Source organism: Anopheles merus, chromosome 2L, assembly GCF_017562075.2.
Source record: "Anopheles merus strain MAF chromosome 2L, AmerM5.1, whole genome shotgun sequence".
In the NCBI taxonomy this organism is placed as follows: domain Eukaryota; kingdom Metazoa; phylum Arthropoda; class Insecta; order Diptera; family Culicidae; genus Anopheles; species Anopheles merus.
This window is the reverse complement of record NC_054083.1, coordinates 42,795,621-42,823,171: the sequence shown is the minus strand read 5'-3', so window position 1 is coordinate 42,823,171 and position 27,551 is coordinate 42,795,621. Positions and strand designations below refer to the sequence as shown.

General features: G+C 47.0%; 1 protein-coding gene across 5 annotated transcripts in view; it reads right to left on the bottom strand.

Moving 5' to 3' along the window:
- LOC121594198 overlaps positions 1 to 27,551 on the bottom strand; it is a 57,630-nt gene that overhangs the window by 9,169 nt on the left and 20,910 nt on the right. The window contains exons 1-4 of one of the 5 annotated variants that reach the window (XM_041917243.1): positions 24,753 to 25,345; positions 18,222 to 19,380; positions 2,527 to 2,693; positions 2,270 to 2,421 (exon numbers count right to left, since the gene is read on the bottom strand). In XM_041917243.1, the coding sequence (XP_041773177.1) occupies positions 2,270 to 2,421; positions 2,527 to 2,693; positions 18,222 to 18,874 (972 nt within the window). In that variant the 5' untranslated portion in view covers positions 18,875 to 19,380; positions 24,753 to 25,345. Of the gene's footprint in view, positions 1 to 2,269; positions 2,422 to 2,526; positions 2,694 to 18,221; positions 19,403 to 24,752; positions 25,346 to 27,551 lie in introns of those variants that run through there. The other 4 variants (XM_041917242.1, XM_041917245.1, XM_041917244.1 and 1 more) reach the window with 4 other exon arrangements.

The window sequence follows — 27,551 nt, the reverse complement described above, 5'->3', positions numbered from 1 at the left end:
ACATATTTTTATATGACAATTGGTGATTAATAGATGTCATTAAATACCTTGAATAAGACATCAAAATATCTTGAGCAAGACAAAATAAGGCCTGATAAGGCACCTCACGAAACCCAATGTCTTGCACACGATTTGGAATACTTTAATCAACAAAAAGAAGAGACATTGATAGGGCATCGTTCAAGAATAGATAGCAGATTCTTTGGGGTTGGAAATATCAAAAAGTTGAATTTTGAATAATTTCCTAAAGGGAAGTTTTTGACTGTTGTTCTGTAAGCTGAAGCAATGTGTCAGCTGTTAGTGACCGATAATGCTTTAGATTCTGCATTCTACGAGGTGTGGCACTTACAATTCCTGAATCCATGGCTGAATGAGCAGTCCTTGCAATGGGCCAGGAATTGGTTCATGCACACACCAACACGGGGAAAGCCATAGGAATGCAATGGTAAAATATTGCAAATCTCAATTCCATTTATAACGTTGTCTACGGGTGTCCATTTTGATTTGGCCCGCTGTAGTTATATATCCCTAGATTTTTAACATTTCCCTTGACATGTCCGTCTTTGCCTACCTTCCCCATGCACACAACTGCTCACCAGCCAACGGCGGATCATTGCATGTTACCCCAACGGCCGCAAGTAACGCTCGCAATGCAATCAAAAGCTCCCCAAAAAAGGGGAACCCCCCACAGCTGCCTGGGAGCCACATTAAGCTGTCACAGACTTATCGCGCGGTGTTGGGGCAAGACATTGCGTTAAAACTAATTTTGATTGCATTTCGCCTCTCTTGCATTCTCATCGCCACAGCGAACGACACATATGAAAAATCAAAAACACATTAAATTATAGTTTGTTTTTTTTTTTTTTTTTTTGTTTGCTGGAGGAGAGCACCCCAAAATCCATCTCACACGCCACAAGAGTTGACAGTTTGCAACTGCCAGCAGTGTGGTGTTGTGTGCAGCCTTGCAAAGCTCCACAATCAGCGTGATGTGTTCCGCCGCAAAAGGGAAAGGTAGCCCCGGCCGTCGTAAACATTTGTAGTTTCGATGCACCGGAGGCGGACGTAGAAAACACAAAAAACAAAAACGAGACGGGGAGAGAGAGAGGGCGCGAAAAAACTACGCCAAACACGTGGACAGAGCAGTGGACAGACCCGCTCGCTCCCCACGGAGCAATCTCAGCCACATGGGCTACCAACACCTTAATTCGGTGACGCTCGTGAAAGGGGGGAGGAGGCACGATAATCGGCACACACTCTGCATGTGTGTAGGGTGATACGCCAAAACCGCCAAACGCCACGCGAAGGAAATTGGTGGTAGTAGAGCGGTATTGCAAAACCACTGAGATAGTTATCATTTTGTGCCATTTTTTTGTTGTTGCTTCTCCTAGTGTGTCTATTCACTTTACGACAAGCGTTTAAAGCGTTGTTGTTTTGTTGTATTTTTGAGTTGAAAGAAACCTGCCAAATCTCGCTGCAAGCTACCAATGTTAGTCACGCAATTTAAGTGGCGTTTCATCAAGCGAGCGCGGACGGACTGTTCTCTTTCTCTCTCTCTCTCTCTCTTTCTCTCTTGATCGCGTCCGATCGTTTCCGATGCAACTCAAGGTTGTGTCCAGCTGGTGTTTGTGCTTTTGGGGTTGTTTTATGTGGTTTGTTTTGGAAGCTTTTTTTGTTTATTTCATAGAAAGATGGATAGTTAAACGAAGCTGTGTTGGCTTTCACCCCCGGGAGGGACATGCGCAAAGGGCAGGGACACAGTGTGGTCAGCGGGAGCTTGCATAGATATATCACGCATCCAATTATAAATGGATATATTTAAACGTGACATGCATGCTATTCAATACAACACAACCGAAAGATTGGACAAAGATGGAAGCGAGAAAACCCCTGCTAGATAAAGTGATTAGATAGCGACGAAACCATCTCGACATAGATACGGCTTTGATGAAATCAACCTGTAAATCTAGTGCTTTAATGTGGACAATCATTCCACATTAAGTTAGCAGCAACGTTATGAAAATATCACAGACGTAAAAAATGTATAAATGATTAGGTCAGTAGCTAATTTGTTTCAATTTGTTAGATTGCCGCTATAAACTGAACCCGACGACATGGTTGTGTTAGCACGGAATAATCGGCTACGGCATACCATCATCGTGTGTTGCTACCATCTGTTCAAACAGCGCACAAATTCGTGTAAGTTACGAGTGAAAAAACGGTGTGGCACCCAAAAAATAAAAAACGACTTCCACTAATCATTCTCACTCACCTGACAGTGGCCCAGAAACTGTTCCACGGACGGCGACACGAGCACGATCTGGCCGCGGCACGTCACCGTGAGCAGAAATCCGTTCAGCATGCGAAACAGCGAGTCCTGTGCCTCCGGTTTGACCGTTTCCTCCGGTTTAGATTTGCCAAACACTGCAAAAGGAGTTGGTTGCGAAGAGAATGTGTGTTAATGAATGTCTTGTAACACTTAAAACACACTGCTGCAGACTTCCTGTCTGCCCTGCCTGCCCTGCTTACCATAGTCCACCCGCAACCCGTGGGCCGAGAAGCGCAGCACTGCAGTTTTGTCCACCCGGCGGGGCGATTCGGCCACGTGCGGCACCATCGCCGAAAGTTCCTGTATCGATCCGTTAAGCTTGTCTCGCCGGTTCTTTTCCGCCCGGTTTCGCGCCTCGCGCCCATTTCTGGAAAGAAGAGAGAAAGAGAGAGGGAGAGGGGGTGAGCGAGAATTAGAAGGTGATAGCATATTAATATGTAAGCGTTGCAGTAACACGTTGTTTCTCTGTATTTTACAACTACCACAGTCAACAACGAAAAACTTGTTTCGGCTATTTCTACCGGATGATGTTGGGTGGTCGGAAGGGGAGAGGGAGTAGAGAACTGACCCATTAGAAGGACATTAGGCTAGTAAATAGGCGGTATGATTAATGGCGGGTCGATTTCGGACACAAGCGCGTGGAAATCGACAGGTGGAGCGCGCCAAGTTCTGCCTGCCTTGCCAGCCAGCCAATCTTCACGCTTAGTAAAGAGGCACTCACGAGAGCAACAGTAGTGGTAGTTAATACTAGCTAGTTCTCACACACACCGAACTTGTACAGCAAACACGATCGCCACTTCGATTTTGCTGACGGTTCAACACAGCACTATGGCTATGAATCTGTTGCCGATTGGTGCCTGAAGAAACCGTTTGCTAACAAGTTGCTAACAAGCCTGACCATCGATTTACATTTAAAAATAAAGGCTGGGAAAGGCAAACGGAATGAGTGGTTCCGTGGAGATCGACTAGGAAAAGGGCAGAAACTGTCAATTCATGCAATGACTTTACGGATTTTGGCAGTTTTTAGGGGCTGTGGGATCCGTGGCTTTTGCCGATGAAGAATGCAGACGTCTCAATAGACGCAACAGGGTTTCGATTATCTGCAAGAGCAGCAAAATACAACAAGGTTGGCACTTAAGCTTACGCAGACACGCGCAAAACACGATCAAAACCTAGTCGCGCAATCAATATGCTGTTTCTGCAATGCTACTTCTCCAGCAATGTAAACAGCATGAGCAATTGGAAGAGAAGCGTCCGAGCCAAGAACGCGTTTTAATTTGTATTTACATAGTTCCGCACAAAAGTCCTTAGGTTTCTTTCAATTAGGTGCGTGTGGCATCCTCTCGGGAGGGGGCTGCTGCTCGTACACTTGTGATTGAATCGGTAAGGTGCAAAGAGCTGATGGAAAGAGATGAAGAGATCGCCCAATCCAACGATCCAGCATTGGAAGCAGTAAAAGAACCTTCAATATCTTCGGCTCAAGGACTGATAGGCGGCGGCAAAATAGGCAGCTGCTGCTGCGTATCTCTGTTACCGAGCATTTATTTACCTTTCTGAGAGATGCTCTACGCAACCATACGTTCACACACACCCACACACCCACACACACACACACACACACACACACACACACACACACACACACACACACACACACACACACACACGTTCATACACTCACAGCAGAGACATCCATTTTACGTGTGCTTTTAATACTCGATGCGAAATTAATATACTTATGCCGACTCTGTTTCCGATGATAAATTGGGTCCCGAAATCTAACCGTGTAGGGTCTCTCCCTTTTCCTCTTCCTATCTTCCCCGTCTCTTCATAAGTGTCTCCTGGTGGGTTGGTGGGTGGCATTGGAGGAGGCACGAGGTAATTATTGACGAACAATCGTCAGCTTGTGCTTGTACGGTCTGCACAGTATTAGAGAGCGAGCGAGAGTTTAGGAGGGCGAGAGCGAAAGAGAGAATGCGAGCAGACACGCTCGGTAGGCACTGCTGGTATGAATGTGAAGTCTTGCATTGGAAATTGCGCAATGTCATCAGTGTTTCGAGTTAGTTTGCGATACCAGTGTTGTAGAAAAGTAGAAATCAATATTCTATTCCACCTCCACAGTTGCTCCTCTATGTTCGCTCCTGCTGCCGTGCTACAACCGTTTGGAGCGGTGTAGAGAACGCAACCAACAGGCGACCACCGAAGTAAGTTCAGCGGAACGTATTAGTAGAGTGTTTCTTTAAAATAGGTATGTGTGTGTGTTCTATTTTTCCAGCAATTCAGAATGCTGGAAATTCCTATCAATTACTGATAATTTCATCTCATTCCAGTTGGGTGCGGCGAGTTGTTCCTTTTTTGGGAAATGCAGGGAGCCGCTGCGAACAACGTTTTGGCGCTTTTTCCAGTTGGTAGGGCTGCGGCTAGGTTTCCGCTACAAATGCGAAGCATTACACGGTGGCACATTTTTGACTCACTTCATAGAAAAACGTTCCAAATTCCAGCATCGGAATCATTAAGCAGTAATTAATTTTTATTGATTATCTTATTTCTATCGAAAAGTCTGGTGCTTGCTATCGAGAAATTGCTTTCGCGAAATATCAAATGAGGCCGTCGGCAATACGGCAAGAAGTTGGAGGAATAAAGATGGAAGTAAATAAAATACACCTATGTAAAGGGCAATAATTAAAATAATTTAATTTGCTCACATACACTTAAAACCAATTTAAAATACTGATACAAATGTTGCGCCAAATAGGACATTCAAACAAAGCTCGTTGATGGTTATTTTCACACATCAAAAAATGCGTATCACTTCCACAACACTCTCAAATTCATTTCTCAGTACTGATTTCTGATACTGAGCCGTCCTACTTGAGTGGCGGCTTACCTACCCCACACACTTCCTACGTGAACACAAAACAAGCAGTTACGCAAGAGAAATAGAGAAATGATTAATCAAATGATGAGAAGGTTTCCTGCCAATCATCTCCCACTACCAACAGCACCACCGCTTTGGAATCGTTTTAATTCTGCACTAATGAACTCAACCCGGGCTCACGGTATTATCCTCCGTGTAGGTGCGCGGTTTGACAAATGTGGGAAGGAAAAAGGCTTAACAGATCATGCGTTGTGCAGCAAAAGCTTATAATTCACCGGCGGATTTTTAATGCGTGGCGAATTGGTTTCGATGAATCGGTAATCCACGGTTCCACTTGCTTTAAATGGCGTGCCATAATAATGATGCAACTAATTGGTTTTATTTTTCTACCAAAATAATCATCATGTTCAGACAACTCTCTATTGCTGATGCTCCATCCAGCTAAAAGCCTTTTCCTCCCGATGAGTGACTGTGAAGTTCCTCAGACATCTATTGGATGGAATCAAATCGTATAGAAGCAGAATCAAAACAACACCAAAACACGTGAGTTTCGTCTAGACACAAAGGAGCGGAGTAAATATCTGCTGAAGTTTGAAATTTCAAACCATACCGCTAACTCCGGCAGCAGCGCGGATGGCATGAAATGAGACCGACCGGGCGTTGAAAATACTCGTGGAAGAGGGAGAAATCTTCCATCTCCCCCAAACTACCCAAGTTCTCACGAGTTACCCTACTAGCACGGTGCAAAACAAAACGAAACTATCGGCGAATTGCACTCATTCCCTAGTTCCTCTAGTACACGGGGGCAAATGGGAACGACGGCGGAACGATGCGGTTTGTGGAGTGTTTGTTTGCGATTACTTCCTCCCCCCCGCGCATGCACACCGGTACCGAGTGATGGGGGTGCAATTGGTGCATGGCCGGCCAGTAATGCGCGGAGGAACCATCTTTGTTTGGATAGACGGCAACATTGTTGCACTGGCGACGGCCTATACGTTTCTGAGCCCGCCTGCCGTCCTCTCGCTTCTCGAATCTCGTCCCGCCAATTACGACCGAGTAGAGGCCTACCGTCATTGTGGCACGCGGCACGGCACGAGCGAAATACGACAACGTATGGACAACCGACACAGCCATTACTTCTTCCCTATTACTATTCTTGGGGATGCAGCGGCACACACATTAAGCGCCTCATTTTGTCATGTCCAATGAAATCATATTCTGAGCCACGGGACACACCCGCCGGCGTCCGGTTACGCGGTGGATGCAATCGGAGCACCAACATTCGACACCGGCCGCCGTCGCGGCGTGATCTGGTTCGTAAAACTATGGCAAAAAGGAGGACAAGGTCAACCCCTTTTTGCCAAGCGCCCACCGCGGCCCTGTCTGGACGGTGTGACACATTCGGTCCAGAATTAGGTCGAAGAAACAAGAATCCCTTCTCGAGCAGACCACACATTTAAGCTACTTGATGGACAGCTAGGGGAAAGACGGAGAGGTAATGAGTGTGAGAAAAGGAAAAAAAAACAAAGCCCGTCCGCGCGTCCTTCGATGAATACGATGCGCTTATTTTTAGCCTCTCCCTTTTGCCACCCATTTCCCCACGATGCACGGAAAACAGAGATCCTGAAATAAGAACCAAATCTGCATCTGCATCTTGAACGCTATATTTATACGCTGTGCTGACGGTGGTGTGGGTGTGTGTGTTTTTTGCTCCCGCCATTCTCGCGCAACACACAAGCATTTCATCACGAACTAACAGCGCTAAACATCCGCGAAAGGCGGTCAGTGCCGAACGGTGAAGAATAAGCAACAACTGTTACTGGTACGCTGCGAGGGAAGGTCTGTTTTGGGAGCTTGAACGCTTTTCTTTGGTTGCGGAAATGTCCGACTTTCCCGAAACCAAACGCAACAGTACTGGCGCTGTGTTTATGCTGGCACCATGCGGCGAGGATGGAAATATTTTACCCAGGAATGGATTTTCAAGGCGAATGAATTGTATTACAATGTAGCGGGGTTGAAGGAAAGGGTGGTATTAAAGCTATATAAAAGTTCTAAAATAAACAACAAAGCTTTATTGACGGTAGAACCATGTAAACATTATTTACTTCCACGAATTTCGCGAAAACTAAACTGTTAAATACAAACCAAGTTATAACGCTGGCACTTTGAACCACGATTGATAGTGTCGTGTCTAGCGCTCAAGGCTTGTAAATGAAAGGATGGTGTTCAAATCCAGATCTGGCGGCGGCGGGTGGACATATACAGAATTTTGTGTTTTTACTACATATTTGAAGAATAACAACTGTGTTTCGCTTTAAATTTGCAATAAAACTTTCATATTATGGAAATACATTCAAAAACAAGAGAAAGAAAAAACCGAGAGAAAACTTGTTTCAATAATTAATTATATATCAACATATCGTCCACAGACAAACTAAGTTTATTCCATTCAAAGATTCATACAAAGTATCCAACAATACACACCTTTTCTCTCAGTCCCACCATCTCCTCACACACACGATTAAGCTTTTCCCCACTCCACACTGCTTCTTTTAACCTAATAAAAACAGCACATTTATCATTATAATTAGCGTTCCTATGGCAACGCATCGCAACCGAAAAGTTGTGGTACTGGGACGCTTCAGTAACCGGTGAAAATTCAATGCTCGCCCAGCGCTGCTGCCGCCACCACCACCACCACCTCATCCGGAGCTCTCTTTTACATCATTAGCAGCTCTGCTGGTTGTAAGGGAGAGGCGCGTCTTGTTGGTGTGCGCGAATAAATTCGATGATTAATTAAATGTCTCATTCAAAACTTCCCACACCGCACACGTTTTTGCCAAGAGCCGTCGTTGTCGTCGTCGCCGCCGCCTCCATCGCTTTTCACTCCCGATCCCGTGTAACGGTGGTGGGTTGATACGCTAAAAGGTGCGTTTTGATCCTCGTCGTTCCCCTTGGAAAGGGTCCATATTTTCCAGCAACCAGCTCGGAAGATGAATACTCTTCTTCTATCCCAATCTTCTCTCTTTAGAGGGCAGAGAAGGGTTTTCGGGTGAGCATTTTTGCCCGGCTTGGTTGCGAGCATCTTATCCCCCTACGAACCCCACCACTTCCTTTCGCAACCACTCGCTCGAGAGCCCACAGTGCCGGCATTGCCGGGTTCAGCAAGCAGCGCCGAAACATTTCCAAGAAACTCTTTCATTGCCCGAGAAAGGGACACGCCGACAGCGGACTCTTCAAACCGGCATCCTTCTTGTCATCGACATTGTCCCTGTGTGTGTGTGTATGTGTGTGTGCCTCCCAAAATCCTTTTAGCACCATATGCGACGAACCTGACCTCACCCTGTCGTTTTCCAGCATCCCACAGCTTTGCTCGTTCTCGTTCTTTCGCCAGCTGTTTCTAGCTCCGAAAGGATGACAAGATTTTTCCAGCTAATTCATCCTTAAGCAGTGAGACGCACACACACACACACACACACCGTTGAAGAAGTGATACAGCAGCAACATAAAAATAAAAACGCTTATCTTGAAGCTTCAGATGACAAGTCCACTTTACCGTGAACATTCGCATAGCGCACGGGGGCTCCAACCAAAGAGAAGAGGAGCATGCTGCACAAGGTGAGCGAAATTAGTCAGCGAATGCGAATGTAACATTCGAATTGCTTCTAGAACACAACGAAACGGACCCACACATACACTCGAACACTTTTTACTCCTGCTGCAAGCTGCTGGCCCCCTTAATCCACCCAAAACGATACGCCGCTGATGCGTCACACACATCTCTCCACAGCATTTCCTTTAGCATTTCCTTTGAATTCGGAATTATTTAGACTATTTTCTCCTCGCCTCAAGAACTCATCAAAGTCTTGCGTCAGAACCGAACAATTTCCCTTCGCCAAAAAAAAAACGAAAGAAAGAAACAAAAAAAAGATAAGCAAGAAAATCAAACGAAAGCTGTCAAGAGCTACTACGACGGGTCTCGGTGTTTTCCGGCCTCTTTATGCGAACACACCACCACCATACCATGCCTAACAGGAGGGGCAGGCCGCATCGCGTCCCAGGCAAGGCCTAGGTTAGGGTTTTGGCGGACCAAAAAAAAGCAAATGGATGGTTACACGGTAGGCGCAACGGAAAAGTGGCAGCCCTTCAACAACAACAAACCAAACCAAAAAAACAAGCTCCAAGCGAAAGAGAAAGATTAGATTTCACTTTCTCTTCGCAGTGGCGAAAGAACCTGTGGAAGGAAAGCTTTTCCGATCCTGCCGCCGTCGCCGCTGTCGTCTTACAATAAGAAGCAAAAAGGGCATACGGTGGTTGTTCCTTTCTCCCGCTCACTTTCTTTCTCTCTCTCTATTTCCAGCATGCTCCACTTTAGTGCGAGGAAAATTTCATGCTTCACAAAAAGAGAGTCGTGCCGAACCTTGGGTAGGTAGTAAGCCCCCATTCCCCCATCAAAAAAACCCCAAACACAAGAGAGCCACCGCACCATCAGCGCCGGCCCCGAGCGGTCCTGTGCTTTACGCAATATTACCGTTTCAAGTGCACGATTTTGAATGGCATTCCAAGAATTCGCTAATACAAGGTCGAAAACCTGTATCAAGATATTCCCGGGACCGACGAGGGCTTTCGGAAAATGAGCTGCCCTGCAGCCAGCGAGCGAGGCGAAGAAATAGAAACAGCAGCCTCGGGCGGGCTCGAGAGCAGCTCCCTCCTCGGTCGTACCGTTTTGGTTTGGGCTGGCACGTGTGTGTGCGTGCGTGTGCTTGCTGCTGTTGCTTCTAGGATCTGTATTCCCGGGATAGCGTGCGTCCATGCCCCTGCTGTGCCTTGTAGTAGCAGCAGCAGAAGTCGGCCAGTAGACGAACAGTTAGCAGCCCTTACTGCTATCGATATCCAAACTGCAACGAACTCTGTTTATCTTCACTATTAATTTCAGAGGGGTTTTTTTTTATTCTTCTTCTGAGGCTCCTGAAGCAAGACGTACGCCGGGATGGCGTTGTACCAGAATGCCGGTAAAGGAGCGCGTGGCTGTGCGGCATTATCTAACCGGATCATCCCGGGCGCATGTTTTGGGCAAGAGCAAAGAATGCGAGAGAAGCAGAATCGGCCGATCGAGCAAGGACGCGATTGAACGATGAAACGGTTGTGATAGGTTCGCGCGACAAAGCTCGCCTTCAATTGGGCCCCTAAATGCCGATGCCAATCTAGGTATCTGGAGTACCTTCACTTCTATTGATGCAGGCGACACACGAGTGCGCTGCGATAATATGATGCGGTGGTGGAAATCTTTGAGCACTCTTCCTCCATAGGAAGCGACGAGCAGGCCGGGAAGAATTGTTATTGTTACAAGATCAGCTAAACATAATTCCTGGATCGAGAGAGGAAGCGAGCGCGCGCACACTCTCGTCTAATTTCATAATGCTCCCCTCCATCAACTACTAGCAGAGCACGGTGCGACGGAAGAGGAGGAAGTAAAGCAAGCCGAAATCGCAATACAGTTCCTGGAAAAGGCAGACAGCGTGGGGCAATGGAAGAATAATGGAACACGGAAAGTGCTTGCGCTTGGATAAATTCGGGAAATGCCTGCACGAAATCCCAAGCTTCCTGTTTACACAAAAGAGCTTTACCGGGGATGTTTCCTTCTTTTTGGAAGGGGAATATTGGCAAGGATTGATTACTCCATTCTTTTTGCGATACGCTATTGTAGAAAAAAGGATATTAAGCTCCGTTTTTTTGTGAGGCAGCGAAATCCTTTCAATATCTTGGATCTTGGATCTTGGATGCGAACATTTGGAAGATTAGGTAATTATGTACACCGATGGACAATAAAGATGTGGAAGTTGTGCGGGTATCAGATCAGTTAAGTGAATCATGCATTAATTAGCAAGCAGAGGAACGGGCGTGATATTCGCACAATGATCACTCAATGATAGACCCAATTATTTGAATCACCATTTTAATTGAGGCATATAAAAAGGTTATCCACCGCGTGAGAATCAGGACAACGCTTTCGGGAACTTTTTTTGGAGATTTTCTTTTTCGCGTATCGCGATTCAATGGCAACGTCAGACGTCTCTTATATGAGAATCTCTGTACAGTCTGTATATATGAATAAAATGGACTTTTTATTCCTGTCTTACAATTTTTGATGCACTAACAGGATATTTAGATTAGTCAGATGATAAATCTAGATCAGTTTTGTACAGAGAATCAGCAATTCTATACATAAAACTGCAAAGACCATGCAAATAATAATCCAATAATCATAAGCCTCACGAAAGCAAATAGAATACGGAAACATACAGACAGTATTTTTTAAACATATATCAAACAGGTTGAAATATTTCCAGATTAAAAGAATAGAAAGATACCATACAGAAAAGTATAAATTTTTAGCGCAATATCTTAGGATCGATTCGACTTCGATCATCGATCTTTCACATGTCAATGATATATCACAATATTTTATTCAAGTATAAGTGATTCATGCAAAGCAGCTGGTTGGAATATTCTATATTGGATTGGATTATATCAACTTATTGTTCTTCTATTTGGCACAACGTCCTGTGCGGACATGCCGGCCTATGCAGCAGGGTTTCGAGACTTAATTTATTACCACGCAGCCGGATATAGGTCAGTGCTTGCTATGGGGGGACGGTCCATTCTAGGCTTGACGGGGATGTTATTGAGTCGTTCGAATTGACGACTGTACCACGGAACCGCCCCAACAAACATCATAATGGGCAATACGTGTTTATTTTTGAAATAAAAACAAAAAAATCCAATATTTGCTTCATATTCTAGCCCTTAATACGTTCATTCAACTTCTGCATGCACTGCTCAAAGGGAAACCCCTATTTTAATTATATTTTATGTTACACGATACAGGAACAAAACCACAAATAATTGAGAATTGAGGAAATTTTGCAAAAAAAAATGAAAATAAACCCATTTATATAATTAACAATTACATAACAGCACCTAGGACAGCGTCAGGAAACGGGTAACCTTCAGAATGCACTTTACAGCGTAGCAAAAGCTGCTAATGCACCTCCCATTCTCCCCGAACGCCCATCTCAGCAAACAAACACGCCACACACCACATGCTGCACACACAGCGAAGTTGTGCATATTAGTTGCAACAATGTTGCATTAAACCCGCGCGGCGTATCAAACTACCGTGCACGGTGGGGCGCGCAATCCAGCTTGTTGACGCCGAGTTGATGATAATTAATCAACGATAATAAACAGCGGAATCTTGCCACCCAATCGCTGCTGCCGGTTTACGTGCGCATGAACTGGGGGAGGGGGGGGGGGGAGAATCCGATTTTCTCCCACCGTCCCGTAGCACAATAGGGGTGTGACGGGTACGTGTCAGGAGCTCGTCCGGTTCCAGCAACGATTACAGAGCGATCACACGATCAAGCGAGTTGTCGTCACAACTACACCCCACCTTTGCTACCTGTTGGACGAGCAGGAGCGCCGCGTAAATAGTAGTTTAAAGCAATCGTTCGCTCCCCTTAATCCTTGGAAGAAATTGGAACACTACACCACACCAACGGAACATTTTCTATCGGCTCGCATCCCCTGCGCTTGAGCAATTAGTGTACGACCGGGGGAAGAACAGGAAAAAGAGAAAAAACGTTTTGATTGCAATTGAACCGCAAGTTGCACGAAACAACGGTGTGTAGATAAGGGCCGGTCGTCTTCGAGGATGATTGAGTGGCCACTGATCAAGTTCAGTACGCGAACTCGCGGACAAAGCACCGGGACGGAATGAGAGACAAGTGGTGTAACATACAAAACACAACCTAGAGTGCTGCAGTTTGATATTCTCAAGTGCAAGTGCAAGATTGTAGTGCACTTTCCAGCTCGGGGGAGCGCGGACTAGTTTCCTTTTATTCCTGCTAAGAGCGTTGGATTAACAGCGCTAAATATACTTTCCCTTGCAGGCTGTTGGCACTCGAATCAACCCCTCCCGGAAAACACACACAGACTCGGGAGCTGATTGCTCGGTCACTTGTTCCTGGTGCAGCTTGGAGCCGTGCCGATCACGTGTCACGGACAAGCGAACAAGTAGGGAAACAAAAAACAAACGGCCCGCAACGGAACGCGGCTTCTACCGCCGTCATCGTTTTGCACGGCGTTTGGGTCAGCAAATCTACCCCCGGGCACAATCGCGCCCACCCATCACGTCACAACCACCTTGCTGCTACTGCGCAGTTTTTCCACACCGAAACCGTGAAGTGGCCCAATCGCCAAACACAATGGTAACACTAATTACTGCTTATTACATTTACATTTGCTAGCGGGAAAAGCTGATAATGGGTTTGACCAGGGGCAAGCTGGGTGGTTGTGGTAGGGGCGGGAAGAGGAGGGAGGAGTGTTTTGGCATGGCGTGTCCAACACGTACCCAATGCCACCCAGGCGCGAGAGGATCCCGATGACGCGCGTTTGCCTGTTCCGGATGATCGGGCGCGCGTCCGTACCAAATGGGAGAATGTGGATTGCTGTTAATTATTTCAATCCTTTAATTTACTGCATTGCTTCCAGCTACGTGCCATTTTTCATCTCTCACTCGCTGTGAGCTGTGTGAGTGTGTTCACTTGTTGCAGTTGTTTCTTCGCACACCGTAAATTACACCTACTCTCGCGGGAGGAAACATTGTAAATATGCAAATAATGACTGGACAAACAGCACAGCAAGAGTTACAACACAGAGACGCAGCAGCAAATTGCCAAGTCTCCTCCACCAAACTACTGTGTGTGTGTGTGTGTGTGTGTGTGTGTGTGTGTGTGTGTGTGTGTGTGTGTGTGTGTGTGTGTGTGTGTGTGTGTGTGTGTGTGTGTGTGTGTGTGTGTGTGTGTGTGTGTGTGTGTGTGTGTGTGCATTTGTGTTTACCAATATATAAGCCTGGAATCCCTTTTACAAGCGGTACGGAAATAGCTGCAACAGTGTGCATTTAAACGGGAATGTTTGTGTGGCCATTCAATTGAATATGGCTGGCTGTTGCATTACATCTGCCCTGGTCAGAGGAAAAGCAAGTAGAGAGAAGTGGGAGGGAAAGGGAGAGAGTCAACCACAAATGGAGTAGACGAAGGTGAAGAAAACCACGATGTAAACAGAGCCCCGCTTCGGTAATGCGACTGCGACAGGATACTGAAACGTTTAGTTTATGTCCACGCAGGAACCGTCCAACCAGAGTTGACCATCCCTGCCGATCGGTGGCAGGGTGGAGAGGCTAGGTTGCATCGTGCGAGTGTGTGATATTTCATGGGAAAATTCATTTTCAAAGGGTTTGCTAGGTGGAACAGGTAGAGCAAGCCAGAAGGGTCATAACAAGCTTACAATGTAGCGAAATGGAAATGGAAATGGATTGGGGGCCATTTCAGTACACACGAATGCACCAGCAATTTGCGGGACGTGGAAACTACTGTACTTCAAATTACTTACTACTTTTATCAAATTATGAACAGCTTATTTTAAGTTGTTTATTTGTGTGACTCATATTTTGTTCCTTTCGAGGATGAAATGCATATAATGGAACGCTTTTCTGTCATGAGCTTGCCGAATCACATCAACTTTTAACACATCACAAGGAGAGCAGACGCATGGTGTAGTGCAAAGCTCGCAGCCTTACACAATGGAGGTTGTGTATTCAAATCTCATCATAATCCGTTTAACTTTGACACCAGGTCAATTTTATTCATCAGTCATCGGACGTGTGAAAACGCACATTAACCGTTTGTAATTCTATTAAACACACAGCACCTACAAATCCCGAACCCTACGGTGTGTCAGGAGGCGGCGCACTCAATCTCATCAACAACACACCAACAAAAACTCACCAATAAAGAGCACATCTAGAGCAAAAAAAAAAAACCGGACAAGGGCTGGAAATGAATTGATCCAATTGTTTACTGCTTTTATAATTCCCTGACCTCTTATCCCCTGCACGACGCTGATCGGGCCAAACAGCAGGGAGTGCACGCTTCCTGCAAAGCGCGCTTTATTCCTTATCAGTTGGATTAAAGACTTCATTTAGAAAAGAAACAAAACTCCAGTTTATTCCAACCGACTTTCTACCTGACAACCGGAAGAACCTGTGTCACCCACCGCCCACAAGCTCTCTAGGGACAGAAATGGGGGGGGAAACGATTAAGCCATACGGGCTTTGGGCGTACTTTTCTCGATCCCAGCTACACTTACCGGCCACATCGGAGAACGTTTGAACGAGTGGTCGTGGTTGGGTAGGTGCTGGTAGCTCATTGATGCACACTAATAACACTTGACTTATACCGGTGCTGCACTACGTGATCCGTTGCTTCTTTACTGTCACGGAGTGAAAGAGAGGGAGTGAGAGAGAGAGAGAGAGAGAGAGAGAGAGAGAGAAAGAGAACGAAAGAAACCGATCGCCCGCCCACCAAGGGTGCATCGTGGGTCCACACCCTTTCACCGCAACCGTCACACATAGCTTCACACCGGCAAACACACATACACAATATAGTGTTGTGCAAGTGGAAAAGCAATAAAATTTGGCTGTAGTAGTATTAGTAGTTAGTGTAATGGCGACTTGGGTAGGGAGGTGGAGAATGCACTTGTTGCAACATTGTTGCAGCGAATTTGCTCAAGAGGAACGTATCATCATTTTGCAATCGATACAAATCTCACCCCATCGGGACCTTTCCCTACATCACCCCCCCCCCCTTCTTCCACCCCACCCCGCCCCCTCTCTCGTACTTGTTGAACTTCAGCCCGCTGCACCGATTCACCTTTCGCTTGCCCTTTTTTGCGTAACACACACACACGCGTTGGAATTGTGTGCTCAATAAAGTGAAGTGATGAAAACCGTTGCTGATTGGTAGGACGGGAAGATGGTGTTTTAGTGGAAGCGAGTAGTTTTTAGATTCCCATTATTTACAGTGCAACTTGATGAGTTCACACACAAGCTCCTGATTCTGCGCCCGTGAGGCATGCATTGCTAATGGTGTGCGCGGGCGAACGAATAGCACACCTTGCTCGTTCGTGATTCTAACTACACCCTGTTACTGGAATGCCCGACTTTGATAGATGAGGAACATCTTAAGAAAATTCAAACTGTGAAAGATCCTAGAAGCAGCAGCAACCATCGACTCCGGGAAAAAGAACACACCCCACACGTCGTGTATTGTACGCCTGGCAACAATGTACACACGACGCGAAGGTCTTAATGGCGAGAATCAAAGCAGCTCCAGCAGGCTGTCCGTGAACCTGGAGGTTCGGGCCAATACATTGCTGTTTGCGGCAGCTTCTGTATTCTACGGAAACGTCAGAAACTGTGCAAGATAAAGTATCTAAAGCCAAAACCCGGGACAGCGTACAAAATGGCTAAATATCCTTAACCGAGGGGCCCAAAAAAAAAAAAGCGTCCAAAGAAAACCCGGTCCAGGATCGAACGGTCCTAGGCAATGAAATAACTACCGTTCCTTCTCTGTCTACATCCCTATCCCTCTCGAGCTACCCAAAAATTGGCAGGAAGCGGGCCCTACGTATCCCAAGAGATTTACTTTTTGACATTTTGACGAAATTTTCTACCTTCCGAGAATTGATTCCCTAAACGGTATTTGCATTGGGGAGCAGGGTGGCTTGGAGGAACGTGTGCGTAAGCGTCGGAAGTTTATTTGATACAACACCGATGCTACCAAACTTTGCCCGTCAAACGCTGCTGTTGCTGCTGGTGCTCGGAACGAAAGCCAACAGTCGAGCCATAGAGATGTTAGTGGTACAAAATGCTAGCCTGACTTCATCAAGTGGACTTTCGTCCAGCATTTCGCCAGAATGTGGTGAGCTACAAAGTTTGGTGTATAGCATTTAAATTACACACCTTCGAGTTGGTGCTGTGTCGGTGAATCGGGCGATTCACGAGGACCGAGGATACGAAAGCAAAAAGCACACTCGGAAATGGCTTACCACGAAATGTGTGTTGCTAATTTTTTGTTTTGCCTCCCGTTTTGCCACGGGTCCAGAGTCTAGACATTGAAAAGCGGAGAGCAATACACATCCGGATAATTCCTGGTAGGCAGAGTTATGACAAAAAATAAAGGACGACTCAAAAACGCTTTTATGGGTCTTATCTTCTATGCATTCTAAGCTGAAATCCAACCCCCGACGAGTTCCCGCTAAAGCGAGGGGCACCGGGGCTCGGGAAAGTTCGGTATTAGCAAATTGAACCATCTTTGAAGTATCGTGCACGAGGCACACGGCATTACAGCAGATGTAATTGAATTAGGAAAAAGTTCACAGTTTTTATCCAATTCAGCGTTTAGCACGGGGATATTCAAGCACCGGTTCGCCATTTAAAGACTTTGTCAATTCTAGGAAAACGATTGACGCGTTCTTAAAAAATAAAAAATAAAAACAGGAAGCAAAGGAATGGTAAGTAGATACGGTTCTGAAGTCCTAGAACATGGAATTCTAGCAAAGAATGGATTAGTGCACGTGCAGTGGAATGAAGTATTTTTGCAGGAACAAACTAATGATGAGTAATTATTTCAATATTTTGATATTTGGTATTTTCCGGGGTTTTACGACAAACATCAATGCATCAAGCAGTGGGATGGATGACTGGCGGATCAGTTTGATTTGTTTTAAAGATACAACCTTTTAAAAGTGTCTTTAGAGGAAATGTCTGCTATTGGGCTTAGAAGTTCTATGATTATAAATAAACAACAACATCTAGATGGTCTGATCTGAAGACAAAATATTTGAAATCTGATGTCCTTGGATATTCTTGGAACTTGGAGATGCAACGGCACGCAGTTCGAATGAATTGATGTTTGAGAAGGTTTAAGGTTAATTTTGTATATCAAGCAACTGTTCAGTTAACGGTTTCATACATTATCCCATCTCATAATCACAAACCTAATCTACAAAACCCCAAGAAAACAATCTGCCTCATATCGAAGGCTCAAACAATCGTCCTGCTTGGATTGTTGAGCCTCCCAGCCGTCACAAATAACCAACCGCCAAGAAGTTTACCTGTTAAAGTTAAACATATTGTACATATGTTCCGGTGGCATCGGGTAGCATCTTGGCGATGCCGAATGCTGCTGCTGACTGTGGTGAGGATGATGGTGGTGATGGTGCTGAGAATGCCCCGGATGCTGTTGCTGATGGTACGAAGACGGTTGCTGCTGCTGCTGCGGAAGCTGGTACCACGGTACCGGTGGACTGCCGTAGCATCCTCCACCGTACATTCCCAGCTCCGGTGGCATAGCCCGCACCATACTACCCTGATGCCCGTAACCACCACCACCACCGGCCGTCGCACCGTAGTAAGGATTCGCCAGATATCCGCCCGAGTGTCTGCCTTCGTCCGAAGCGTACGAATCGGACCCCAGGGGCGATGGGGCGTAGAATGGTCTCTCATTACAATCTCCCTCGAAACTTCCACCCACCGCCATGCTGGCCGATCGATCGTGGTGCCGCCGCGAGTGGCTCCCTCCGTCGGCAAAGCCGATCGTCTCGACTCCACCACCGTACGGCGGCTGATGCTGCTGCGAGCCGAGAGCTCCTGCACCACTGCCACCGATCTCCGGCGGCATACCGTAGTAGGCCGATCGGTAGGATGATCGCGTGTAGGACGCGCGACTCATCCCGTCGCTCGGTGCGTACTCGGTAGAAATGTTCATCGTAAGCTCGTCCGGGTAGGAGCTGCTGTGTTCGTGATAGCGATGGGATGCGTCTCGCACTACTGGCCGTTCCTTAGCAGCTCGCACCGTCGCAGCGCATGTTGACGAAGTTGACGGTTCCGCACGCGGACTGCCGCCGGACGGATCCAGCTTGAGAAACGCCGGCTCTTACGGGGCCGCCGCTGTCACAGCAACGAATTGCTGCTCAGCTGCGCTGCAGACCTGCAATCGCCAGCCGCCGGGCGCCGGTAAGCATCTTCCGAACTACTCAATTACTAAATTTCACTTCCGGATCAACGTTGTAGTGGTATACACTCACACAGACACTACTGCGCCTTATTATAACACTGTTCTTTGCTTTTTTATAAGCTCGAAGCGTACACACAAACTGCGCACGTGTCGTGGTCGACTGACGCACTGCAACCAAAACCACACTCCAACACAATTCAGCAATTGTCTCACTTTTCACCTAATGTGCGTCACGTAAAGCTAGTCTTTTCTGGTTACTGGTAGAAGAGGAAAAAAAACCTTTCAATTGAAGGTAGTAGACGACGGGTTTCTGATAGAAATTAGAAAAAAAAAACTACACCACTTTTCGCCTAGCAAGACATTCGCAACATAATAAATCATTATCCCGCACAGTGTTCAGCGACCAAAGGCCCGCCGTGATCTCAGACGTGTCTCTGTGTGTTTGTGTGTGCGTCTGTGTCCGTGCCCTTCACTATCAGCCCACCAGGGAATGCAGCTTGTTTGTAAATGTAATTCTAGCCCAAAACAAAAAAAAACAGCAGCCCATCACTTCCTAACAAGATCGATTTAGCTTCTCACACACTTCTTTGTTTTTGCTTGACATTCTCGGCCGTACTGCCTGTGTTGCTCTAATAATCATCGACACAAGGCTATCGCAAGCCTCCCCCCATTCATTATGTGACATTTTAATTGTGATTATTTATACATGTCCCTGTGCGTGTGTGTGTGTGTGTGTGTGTGTGTGTGTGTTTTTTAGTAATTTTATGAGTTCAATTTTGCAAATCATTCCGGATTTGAATGGAATTTGCATTCTACTCGCTGTTGATACACTTGCTGCCCCTTGTGGATGGCTTTTTTTCGTTTTCCTTCCTTTTACGAACATAGGTCATTGCAACAGGCGCGCACAGTTGCTGCTGACTCCCCATCGTCTGCCGGGCCACTCCCCAAACCTTCCACCGATAAGACGACGCTTCCTTCCCGTCTCGGCTCGGAAATTGAATCCAATCCGAAAAAGAAAGAAACACCACGGACACACGGTAAGTCCGCGGTCCGTTCTGAAAAAAAAAAAACGGTGGAAGGATTTGATAAGCGCGTTGCGGTATTTTGATTGCAGGGGACGCGGGAGACACGCAGGGCCGTGTTGCGCTTCGGTTTGGTTGCGTTTTTCTTTTTGGTTGTTGTGCAATTGGCTCTACGCCACGCTGCTTCTATCGCAAGCAGTACGGAGGAGCTGCCCAGACCGTTGCCTCAAGAGCAAACCAAAGACACGACCAACAAAAACACTCTGCTGCCGATTGTTCCCGACTATTTGGTGCGACTTCCCTTCCCCTGCGTTACAGTGTGTTCTTCTCGATGTCCTTGTGCGCGGTCTCGATTGGCGATGATTGAAACCATTTTTTCGTTACTTTCCTATGGAGATTATGAAAGTATCAAAAAGCAGCAGTTTACCATCATCTTAAGCATCCTTTTCAGGCTGTATCGCGCTTTGAAGTGGTGTGCTCCACCAGCGGCTGAAGAGAACAAACCGACTCTAGCAAAAAAAAAAAAAAGCAAGGCCAGAGGTGCCAGATATTATCGGCAAACGGGAAAACGTTCGAAAGCCTTCCTCTGCGCACGGTTAGCAGCCGTGTTGGCTGTGGCAAAGCTGCTGCAATCAAATTTTCCACCCTTCCTCTCCGAGGGACCTCTCGACCGCTGTTTGAAGGCATTTTTCACGGCCCAAAAATAAAACAAAAAACAAAAAACAAAAAAATAAAGCAAAGCGTCTAACCATTTTTGCATGATAAGAAACCTTATCCGGTGATGAAAATGACGACCTGGAGGACCTAAAGAGGGCCACAAAGAGAGAGAGAGAGACAGAGCGACCAAGAGCTGGAAGGGAGGGTTCAGGCGCGAGCGCGCACTCGGCGAAGATCAATTAAATTAATTAGAAAATGTTCCAAAACTGAACGGCTAAAGCGCCGGATTCCGTGAAAGCAAACTTCTTGGCCAGGGCCTTTCTGGAAATGATGCTGCTGCTGCTGCTGCCGCCTTTTACACGGGTTCAATTACTTTCACTCACCCGTGAATGTCAATCATGTTTTCCACTGGTAAAATTCTAGCCAAACGGAGAGATAGAAGGAGAGAAAGAGAGAGACAGAGAGAGAAGGAGAGAAAGAGAGCATTGCTCTGTGAAGTGTTCCGCGACTGAAACAGCATTCGACAAACGAGTTGAAAGCTCCAAAGCGGACAGAAAGCGTTTTTCTGTCAAAAGGACAAGAAAACAAAAAAAGGACGAGCTGCAAGCAGTTCTAGATATTTAAATCCATCTACTCATTAAAGGGACAGGCCGGGGTGGCGGAGGTGTGTTCATGGTCGATATTTCTAACCCCCCTCCAGTACAATAAATCCTTTTGGGCCTGCGCTACCGTACGGCATTATCTCAACCGTCCGAAACTGTACAACACCACACACGGCACGGTACACTAATTATACCACGTTTGGCATTTACCTACATTTTGCACACTAATCAACTTTCATAAACACACACACACACACACCTACCACAACAACTTTGCCAACTGGAAAGGAACTTACTATAGCACCTAAAAAAAATCGAACTTGGGGAAGCAAACGGCCAACCAGCTTCAACAAAAACAAACGCCGCAACCAACCAAACGAAGCAAGCAAAGACATTCACTTTTCGGGTGGACACATTCATTCGCCTGGTGCTGGCAGGCTTCACACACACACACACACACACATAGGGGGATGGGGGGGGGGATTGTGGAAAGGAGAGTTTTGGTTTTGGTCCGGTGACGAATGGGGGAAGGAAAAATGCCCACACATCGCACCACCGCCGTCCAAAACGGGGTCGGCACACGACGCTGCCGCATACACCACCGCTTTCTGGGCGGCAGTTTTCCGAGCGCTTTTACGGCACCCGGGCGTTGGAAATTCGTCATCAGTTTTCTGACAGCATCCATTATCGGTCACATACGAATGCACATACACACACGCACGCATCGGGGAGCAATATTTCGCAATCCGGACCATCCATCCACTAGCAATATGTTTTTAACACGTTTGCTTTGCCAAAGCCCTTCGCCAGTAGAGTTTTTTTTTCGTCTTTTGAGCCATGTTACGCTTTGGGAAATAGTTTTATTTTGTTTTTTTTTGTTTTTTCTTTCTTCCTTATCTCTTTTCCCTTTTTGGTCAATTTTCCCGCTTTAATTTTGTGTGTGTTTGTTTGCTTTTTTTTCGGTTGTCTTGATCCACTTTTCCGCTCTTACTCTTTGTTTATTTATTTTTACTATTCCCTAGTTCATTTTTATACGTTTTTTTCCATTTCATTGTTTATTTAAATTTGTGTTTCCTTGTTTCACGATTTTTTTTTTTTCATTTTCCAAGCTGTTTCTATTTTTTCGCGTTTTGTTTTTCATTTCCTAATTCCCTTTTCTATTTATATATTTATAACACTTTTTTCTTGTGTTTCTTAATTGCCCTTTTCCGCTGTTTCCTTATTCCTTAGCGCTGTTACACATGTGAGATTAACACACCGTACAGAAGCTAGTTTGGTGTAACTTTTGACTTTTCTGTTGCTGTTGCTCTTTTTTTTTTTGGCCCACCACTACCTGCCTCTCCGGTGGGTGGGTGGCTGGGTGGGTGTAAAAAGGTGGCTCTTTTTGGCGAAAGCTACACGCGACAGGAATTAAGGATTTGTGTGAAGCCAACCAAGTGGGCCACCGTCCATCAGATGGCGGACCAGACGGTGAAGAATCGTTATTAGCCGAACCAAGCAAAAAAACCCTCCTCCGAGCGGAAAGGAGACAACATCATTTTTGCACGAGCCGCCTTTCGCTAATATGTTCGATTCATTCAAATCATTTCGCTGGCTAGCGGGGACGGCCGAGCTTACAAAAACCGATTGTTTTTTTTTTTTGCTTTTCCTTTTTTTCGCGCAAATTATGCACGATTATGCTCTTCTGGCTGCTATCAATTTCATGCCCTATCACACACTGATTTTTTCCTCTTTCTTTTTCGTGTGTGTGTGTGCAGTAATAAAACAACAACAAAAGTGAACCGAAAGCGCGTGTTAATGGTTGCTGCACTCGTCATGCTTCGCCCGGTGCTGTTACAGCACCTGCCAGTATGTGTCGCCCCAGTGTGTGCAATAAACAAGGAAACGGACCCAACCGGAGCCCCCGAGCACAGTCACTAAAACACGCACGCACGCATTTGGGGCAAGTGTGCGGGAAGAGGTTTGATGTTTCATTCCTCCCAATTCCAGTGGGGCCTCACGATTTTCTCACAAACCAGCACAGCACATACGCGGCGGACAAAGATGTCACAAACCGCTTTGCCAATCACACTTACACAACCAATACCCCCACCCCAAAAAGGCTCTAAAACCACCGCCCCATGCACGGCCACCTATTGAACCGAAACTGTGGTCCTTCGCCGCCGCCGCGTTTGTTGCCTCGTTGCTGTGGGAAAAGCGTCACGACGGCTTTTGAAAGCATTCTCCGCCAGGGGCCAGCTTCGCAAAACCTGTGTGAGATGGTCGAGAAGTCCTACCACTGCAAAGGGGGCATCATGCCGCAGAAGAAATTGGTCTTGTTTTTGTACGCTACAGCCCTTTTTTTCTTGAAATAAATCACAGAAAAACACACACACCAACACAATTGCAAATTCATTCCCACACTTTTTTGGCGAAGAATGTCTGCGCAACCCCACGTTACAATGGCAACCTGTGGAATATGCCGTCAACACGAACGAGCAGCAGCAGCATCAGAATCCGTGGGCGAACAACGCTCTAGCTTCCGCGCGCGGATGCGAGCAATACCACACCCCAAAAGAAAGCGAACACCAAAACTTTGCAGCAAAAGGACACTGTCGAGGCACGGTACAAGGCTGCTCCCAACCACACACACACACACACACACACACACACACACACACACACACACACACACACACACACACACACACACCACACACACACACACACACACACACACACACACACACACACACACACACCACACACACACACACACACACACCACACACACACACACACCACACACACACACACACACACACACACAGAACGACTCACAACATATATCGAGCCGCGCACAAATCCAAGCAAGAGCTGGATGGATGGCCGACAATGCCCCGGGAAGCAGCAGCATCGGGACGAGATGTATTGCTGCGTCTGACAAATGTGCGTCTTCTCTCTGTTCGTTTGTTCAAAAGGAACCAACAAAAAACGCACGCACACACACGCACACCACAGTTTGGGCAAGGTTTTTCCACCCAGTTTCCCTGACCCTACCTACAGGCAGTCACAGGCACACACACACACACGAATCGGACGTCCGGAGACACTGACCCGGACACACGGGCAGAAGAGTTTGTCACACTGCGGGGGAGGAGGCCGAAGAAGCACAAGGACATTCTCCTCTCCAGAATATTCGGCCGGAGCGAAATACAGGGCACGCACGCACACACCCGAACACCACCCCAACCTGACGCAACAGGTGGATGAGTGTTATTTTTCGGCACAGCCGACACGGCCACAGCCGGGCAAAGGGCAATGCTGGGCACCGATCGAAATGTATCTTCGGCACGCTTTGATACAAACTGCTGATGCTGCTGCTGCTGGCTGCTGCTGGTTGCTCCGTCACAATTGTTTTCGCTTTTCATTAACGCACGGTGTGTGGTGGAAAGCACACTTTTCTTTTGACACACACACACACACAAACAGGGAAAATTAATCGCTCGTTTGGCTCACCGTAACACTTCTGTTTGCTCTTTATTCGCGTTACAAAATTTCCCCTACTCCGATAAGACACACACGCGCGGGAATCGAAAGACGCACAACGCGAACGCGCCTTTGATGAAGCCAACCACGGGGACGGGGGGACAGGTGGGGTTCGGTTCAAGGTTGTGAGGGACACAAAATGCACACTCACAAACGCACGCGAAGAAGAAGAAACAAACACCAAATTCACGCGTAGCCAAAGGAATTTCGATTGCGCGCGGTTGCAAATGATGGACGCACGCGATTTTCCACACACAAAAGACGCACACGCGCGCGCTCGCTCGCTCGCCAACAGCAGCAGGCCACTCTACACTACTTCCCGATAGTACCGCGTGCGGCAGGCGACTGAAAACGGTTCGCGCTCGGACCTGGCCGGGCCATGGGCCGGGCTGTTATGTTGTGGCGCTCTCGGCTATGGCACACACAGCACGACGCTCACTCCCTGTCTATTGCGCGTTGCGGCGCTCACTAACTCAACCATCCACCAGCCCGTGCGCGGGGGGGGGGGTGGGTTTTACGGGGTGGTGTGTGATTTGGATTTGATGGGCCTGGGGGGGGGGGGAGGAGGGGGAGGAGGGGCGGGAAGTAGCTCACTCGCCACGAACCGTTTTGTGATAACGCCGGAAGAGCGAGAGAGACGGAGAGCGAATGCGAATTGCGAGCAAATCTATCGGCGAACCAAGTGGCAAACTTGGACAGATAATGGTCTCCTTGTGTGTGCGTGTGTGTGTTCGAGAAGCCTCGCCGTGCCACGCTATGTGTGTGAGTGGCCCAACCAGAGTGTTGCGGAGGGTGGCGGCCGTCCCAATGGCTGCTCAGAAAAGCTTCGCTGAGAGCGCCGAAAATAGCTCCCGACAGCGCAGTTCGGGAGCCAATTCTATGTCCCCCGCTCTCGATTGATTGTTTTCTAATGGTCACAGAATCAATGTGTGTCGAAAAGATACAAGTTTTGGTTGCAATATTAACAGCACACCGTCAAATTATTGGTCTTAAACTTACAGTTTTTGAAATGGTGCAACAATCTTGCAACAAAGTTTGAGCTTTAGTACGATTATAACAATTATTAATATTGTTTAGCAAAATGAATAAAACAATAATCACCGTATCAGTGACCATCCCCCCAAGTCACTCACCAAAGAGACTGACTCGGTCACTCAAACGTACACTCAACACGATTTCAACCCGCGACACTCAGCAGAGGAGAGAACGGTTTGTGGAATGACACCCCTAACACTTACACACACACACACACAACCGCCCCCCCCCCCCCCCCCGTCCCCTTTTGGGAAGGTAGCGTTAGTGTGCGATCTATTGGCACCGTGCGCGAGGGGTGGTTGGGTGGGTTGGGCTTTGTGGTGTGTGCGCCATCGGATCGCGTAATAAATTCATAACTTGCCCTTACAATGTAACTATTTGTTGACGACCGCAAATACAGTTGCTCTCTCTCTCTCTCTCTCTCGCTTTTTTTCTCTCTCTCTCTCTCTCTCTCTCTCTCTTTTGTAGTGGATGCCTTCTGCTTCTTCCTTTTGTTCACAACACCCACCAACACCGCTCGCAACCCACCCCACTCCCCAACCGGCCGGATTTCAATCAAACCGTTTGGCGATGCTTGTTGACTTGGCAACCATGACCAGCCGCGCGCACCCACACTCACACACGTCCACATTGGTGATAGATTAGAAAATACAATGGGGGGGGGGGGATGGAAGAGTAAGTTAGGGCCGCGTAAGATGTTGCGGTCCATTTCTTTCGAATGCTGCTGGCTTTGGACGTGCAAAGCACCGGTGGAGCACTCAGTTTTCACGACCAGCACACACACACACAGCCACACACAAACGTAAAACAGATGAGCGAGCGAGTTCTTCAGTCTGTTCGGCAGGTTTGCGATTGCTGATTATTGGCCACTAAACAGGTTGATCCGTCTCGCTTTCTCGAGTCGCTTCTCGCTCATCGTGCCTTATCGTCATTTTATTTTATTTGTTCGTCTCTCGCTCTTGGTTCATAACAAAAAGCATAACAAAAAATAGACACACACACACACACATAAACAATTCCAACGACCTACACGAATGTCTTTGATTCAATGGCAGCTTCACATAGCCAAAAAAAAACAACAACCATACATAGCCTCTTCCTCTTTCTTCCCCTTGGCGCAAAAGACGGCCAAAGCGCGCGTTAATGTTTGCCTCCCCAACCGTTCGTGTGCTATGTTATCTTCATTTAACTCTCTTTCTCTGGCCTTCTGTCTCTTTCTCTTCCTCTGTACATCAATCTCCTCTTATCAATAAATTATCCCCCCAAACCCTCCCACCCAGCTCCACAAAAGAATTGGTGAAAACTTTGCTGCTGGAAAAGCTTTTTTGAGCGTTGGAAACGTTCGTACTGGCGTACCAATTTTCATTTCCTTTACTTACTGACCCCACTCGACCTCCCCAACCCACACCACTCCCAGATGGTTTGAGGAAGGTAAGTGCAAGCAAGAGGAGGCCGTTTAGCGGGCCTTTGGCCGGCAATTTGACCTCCTCCGTATAAGCGATCAAAATGTGCGCGCGCGCGAGCTCTAACTCATCGCTTCCTGCACTGGCGACGACAATGGAAATGCGGTGGTGATGATGCAGA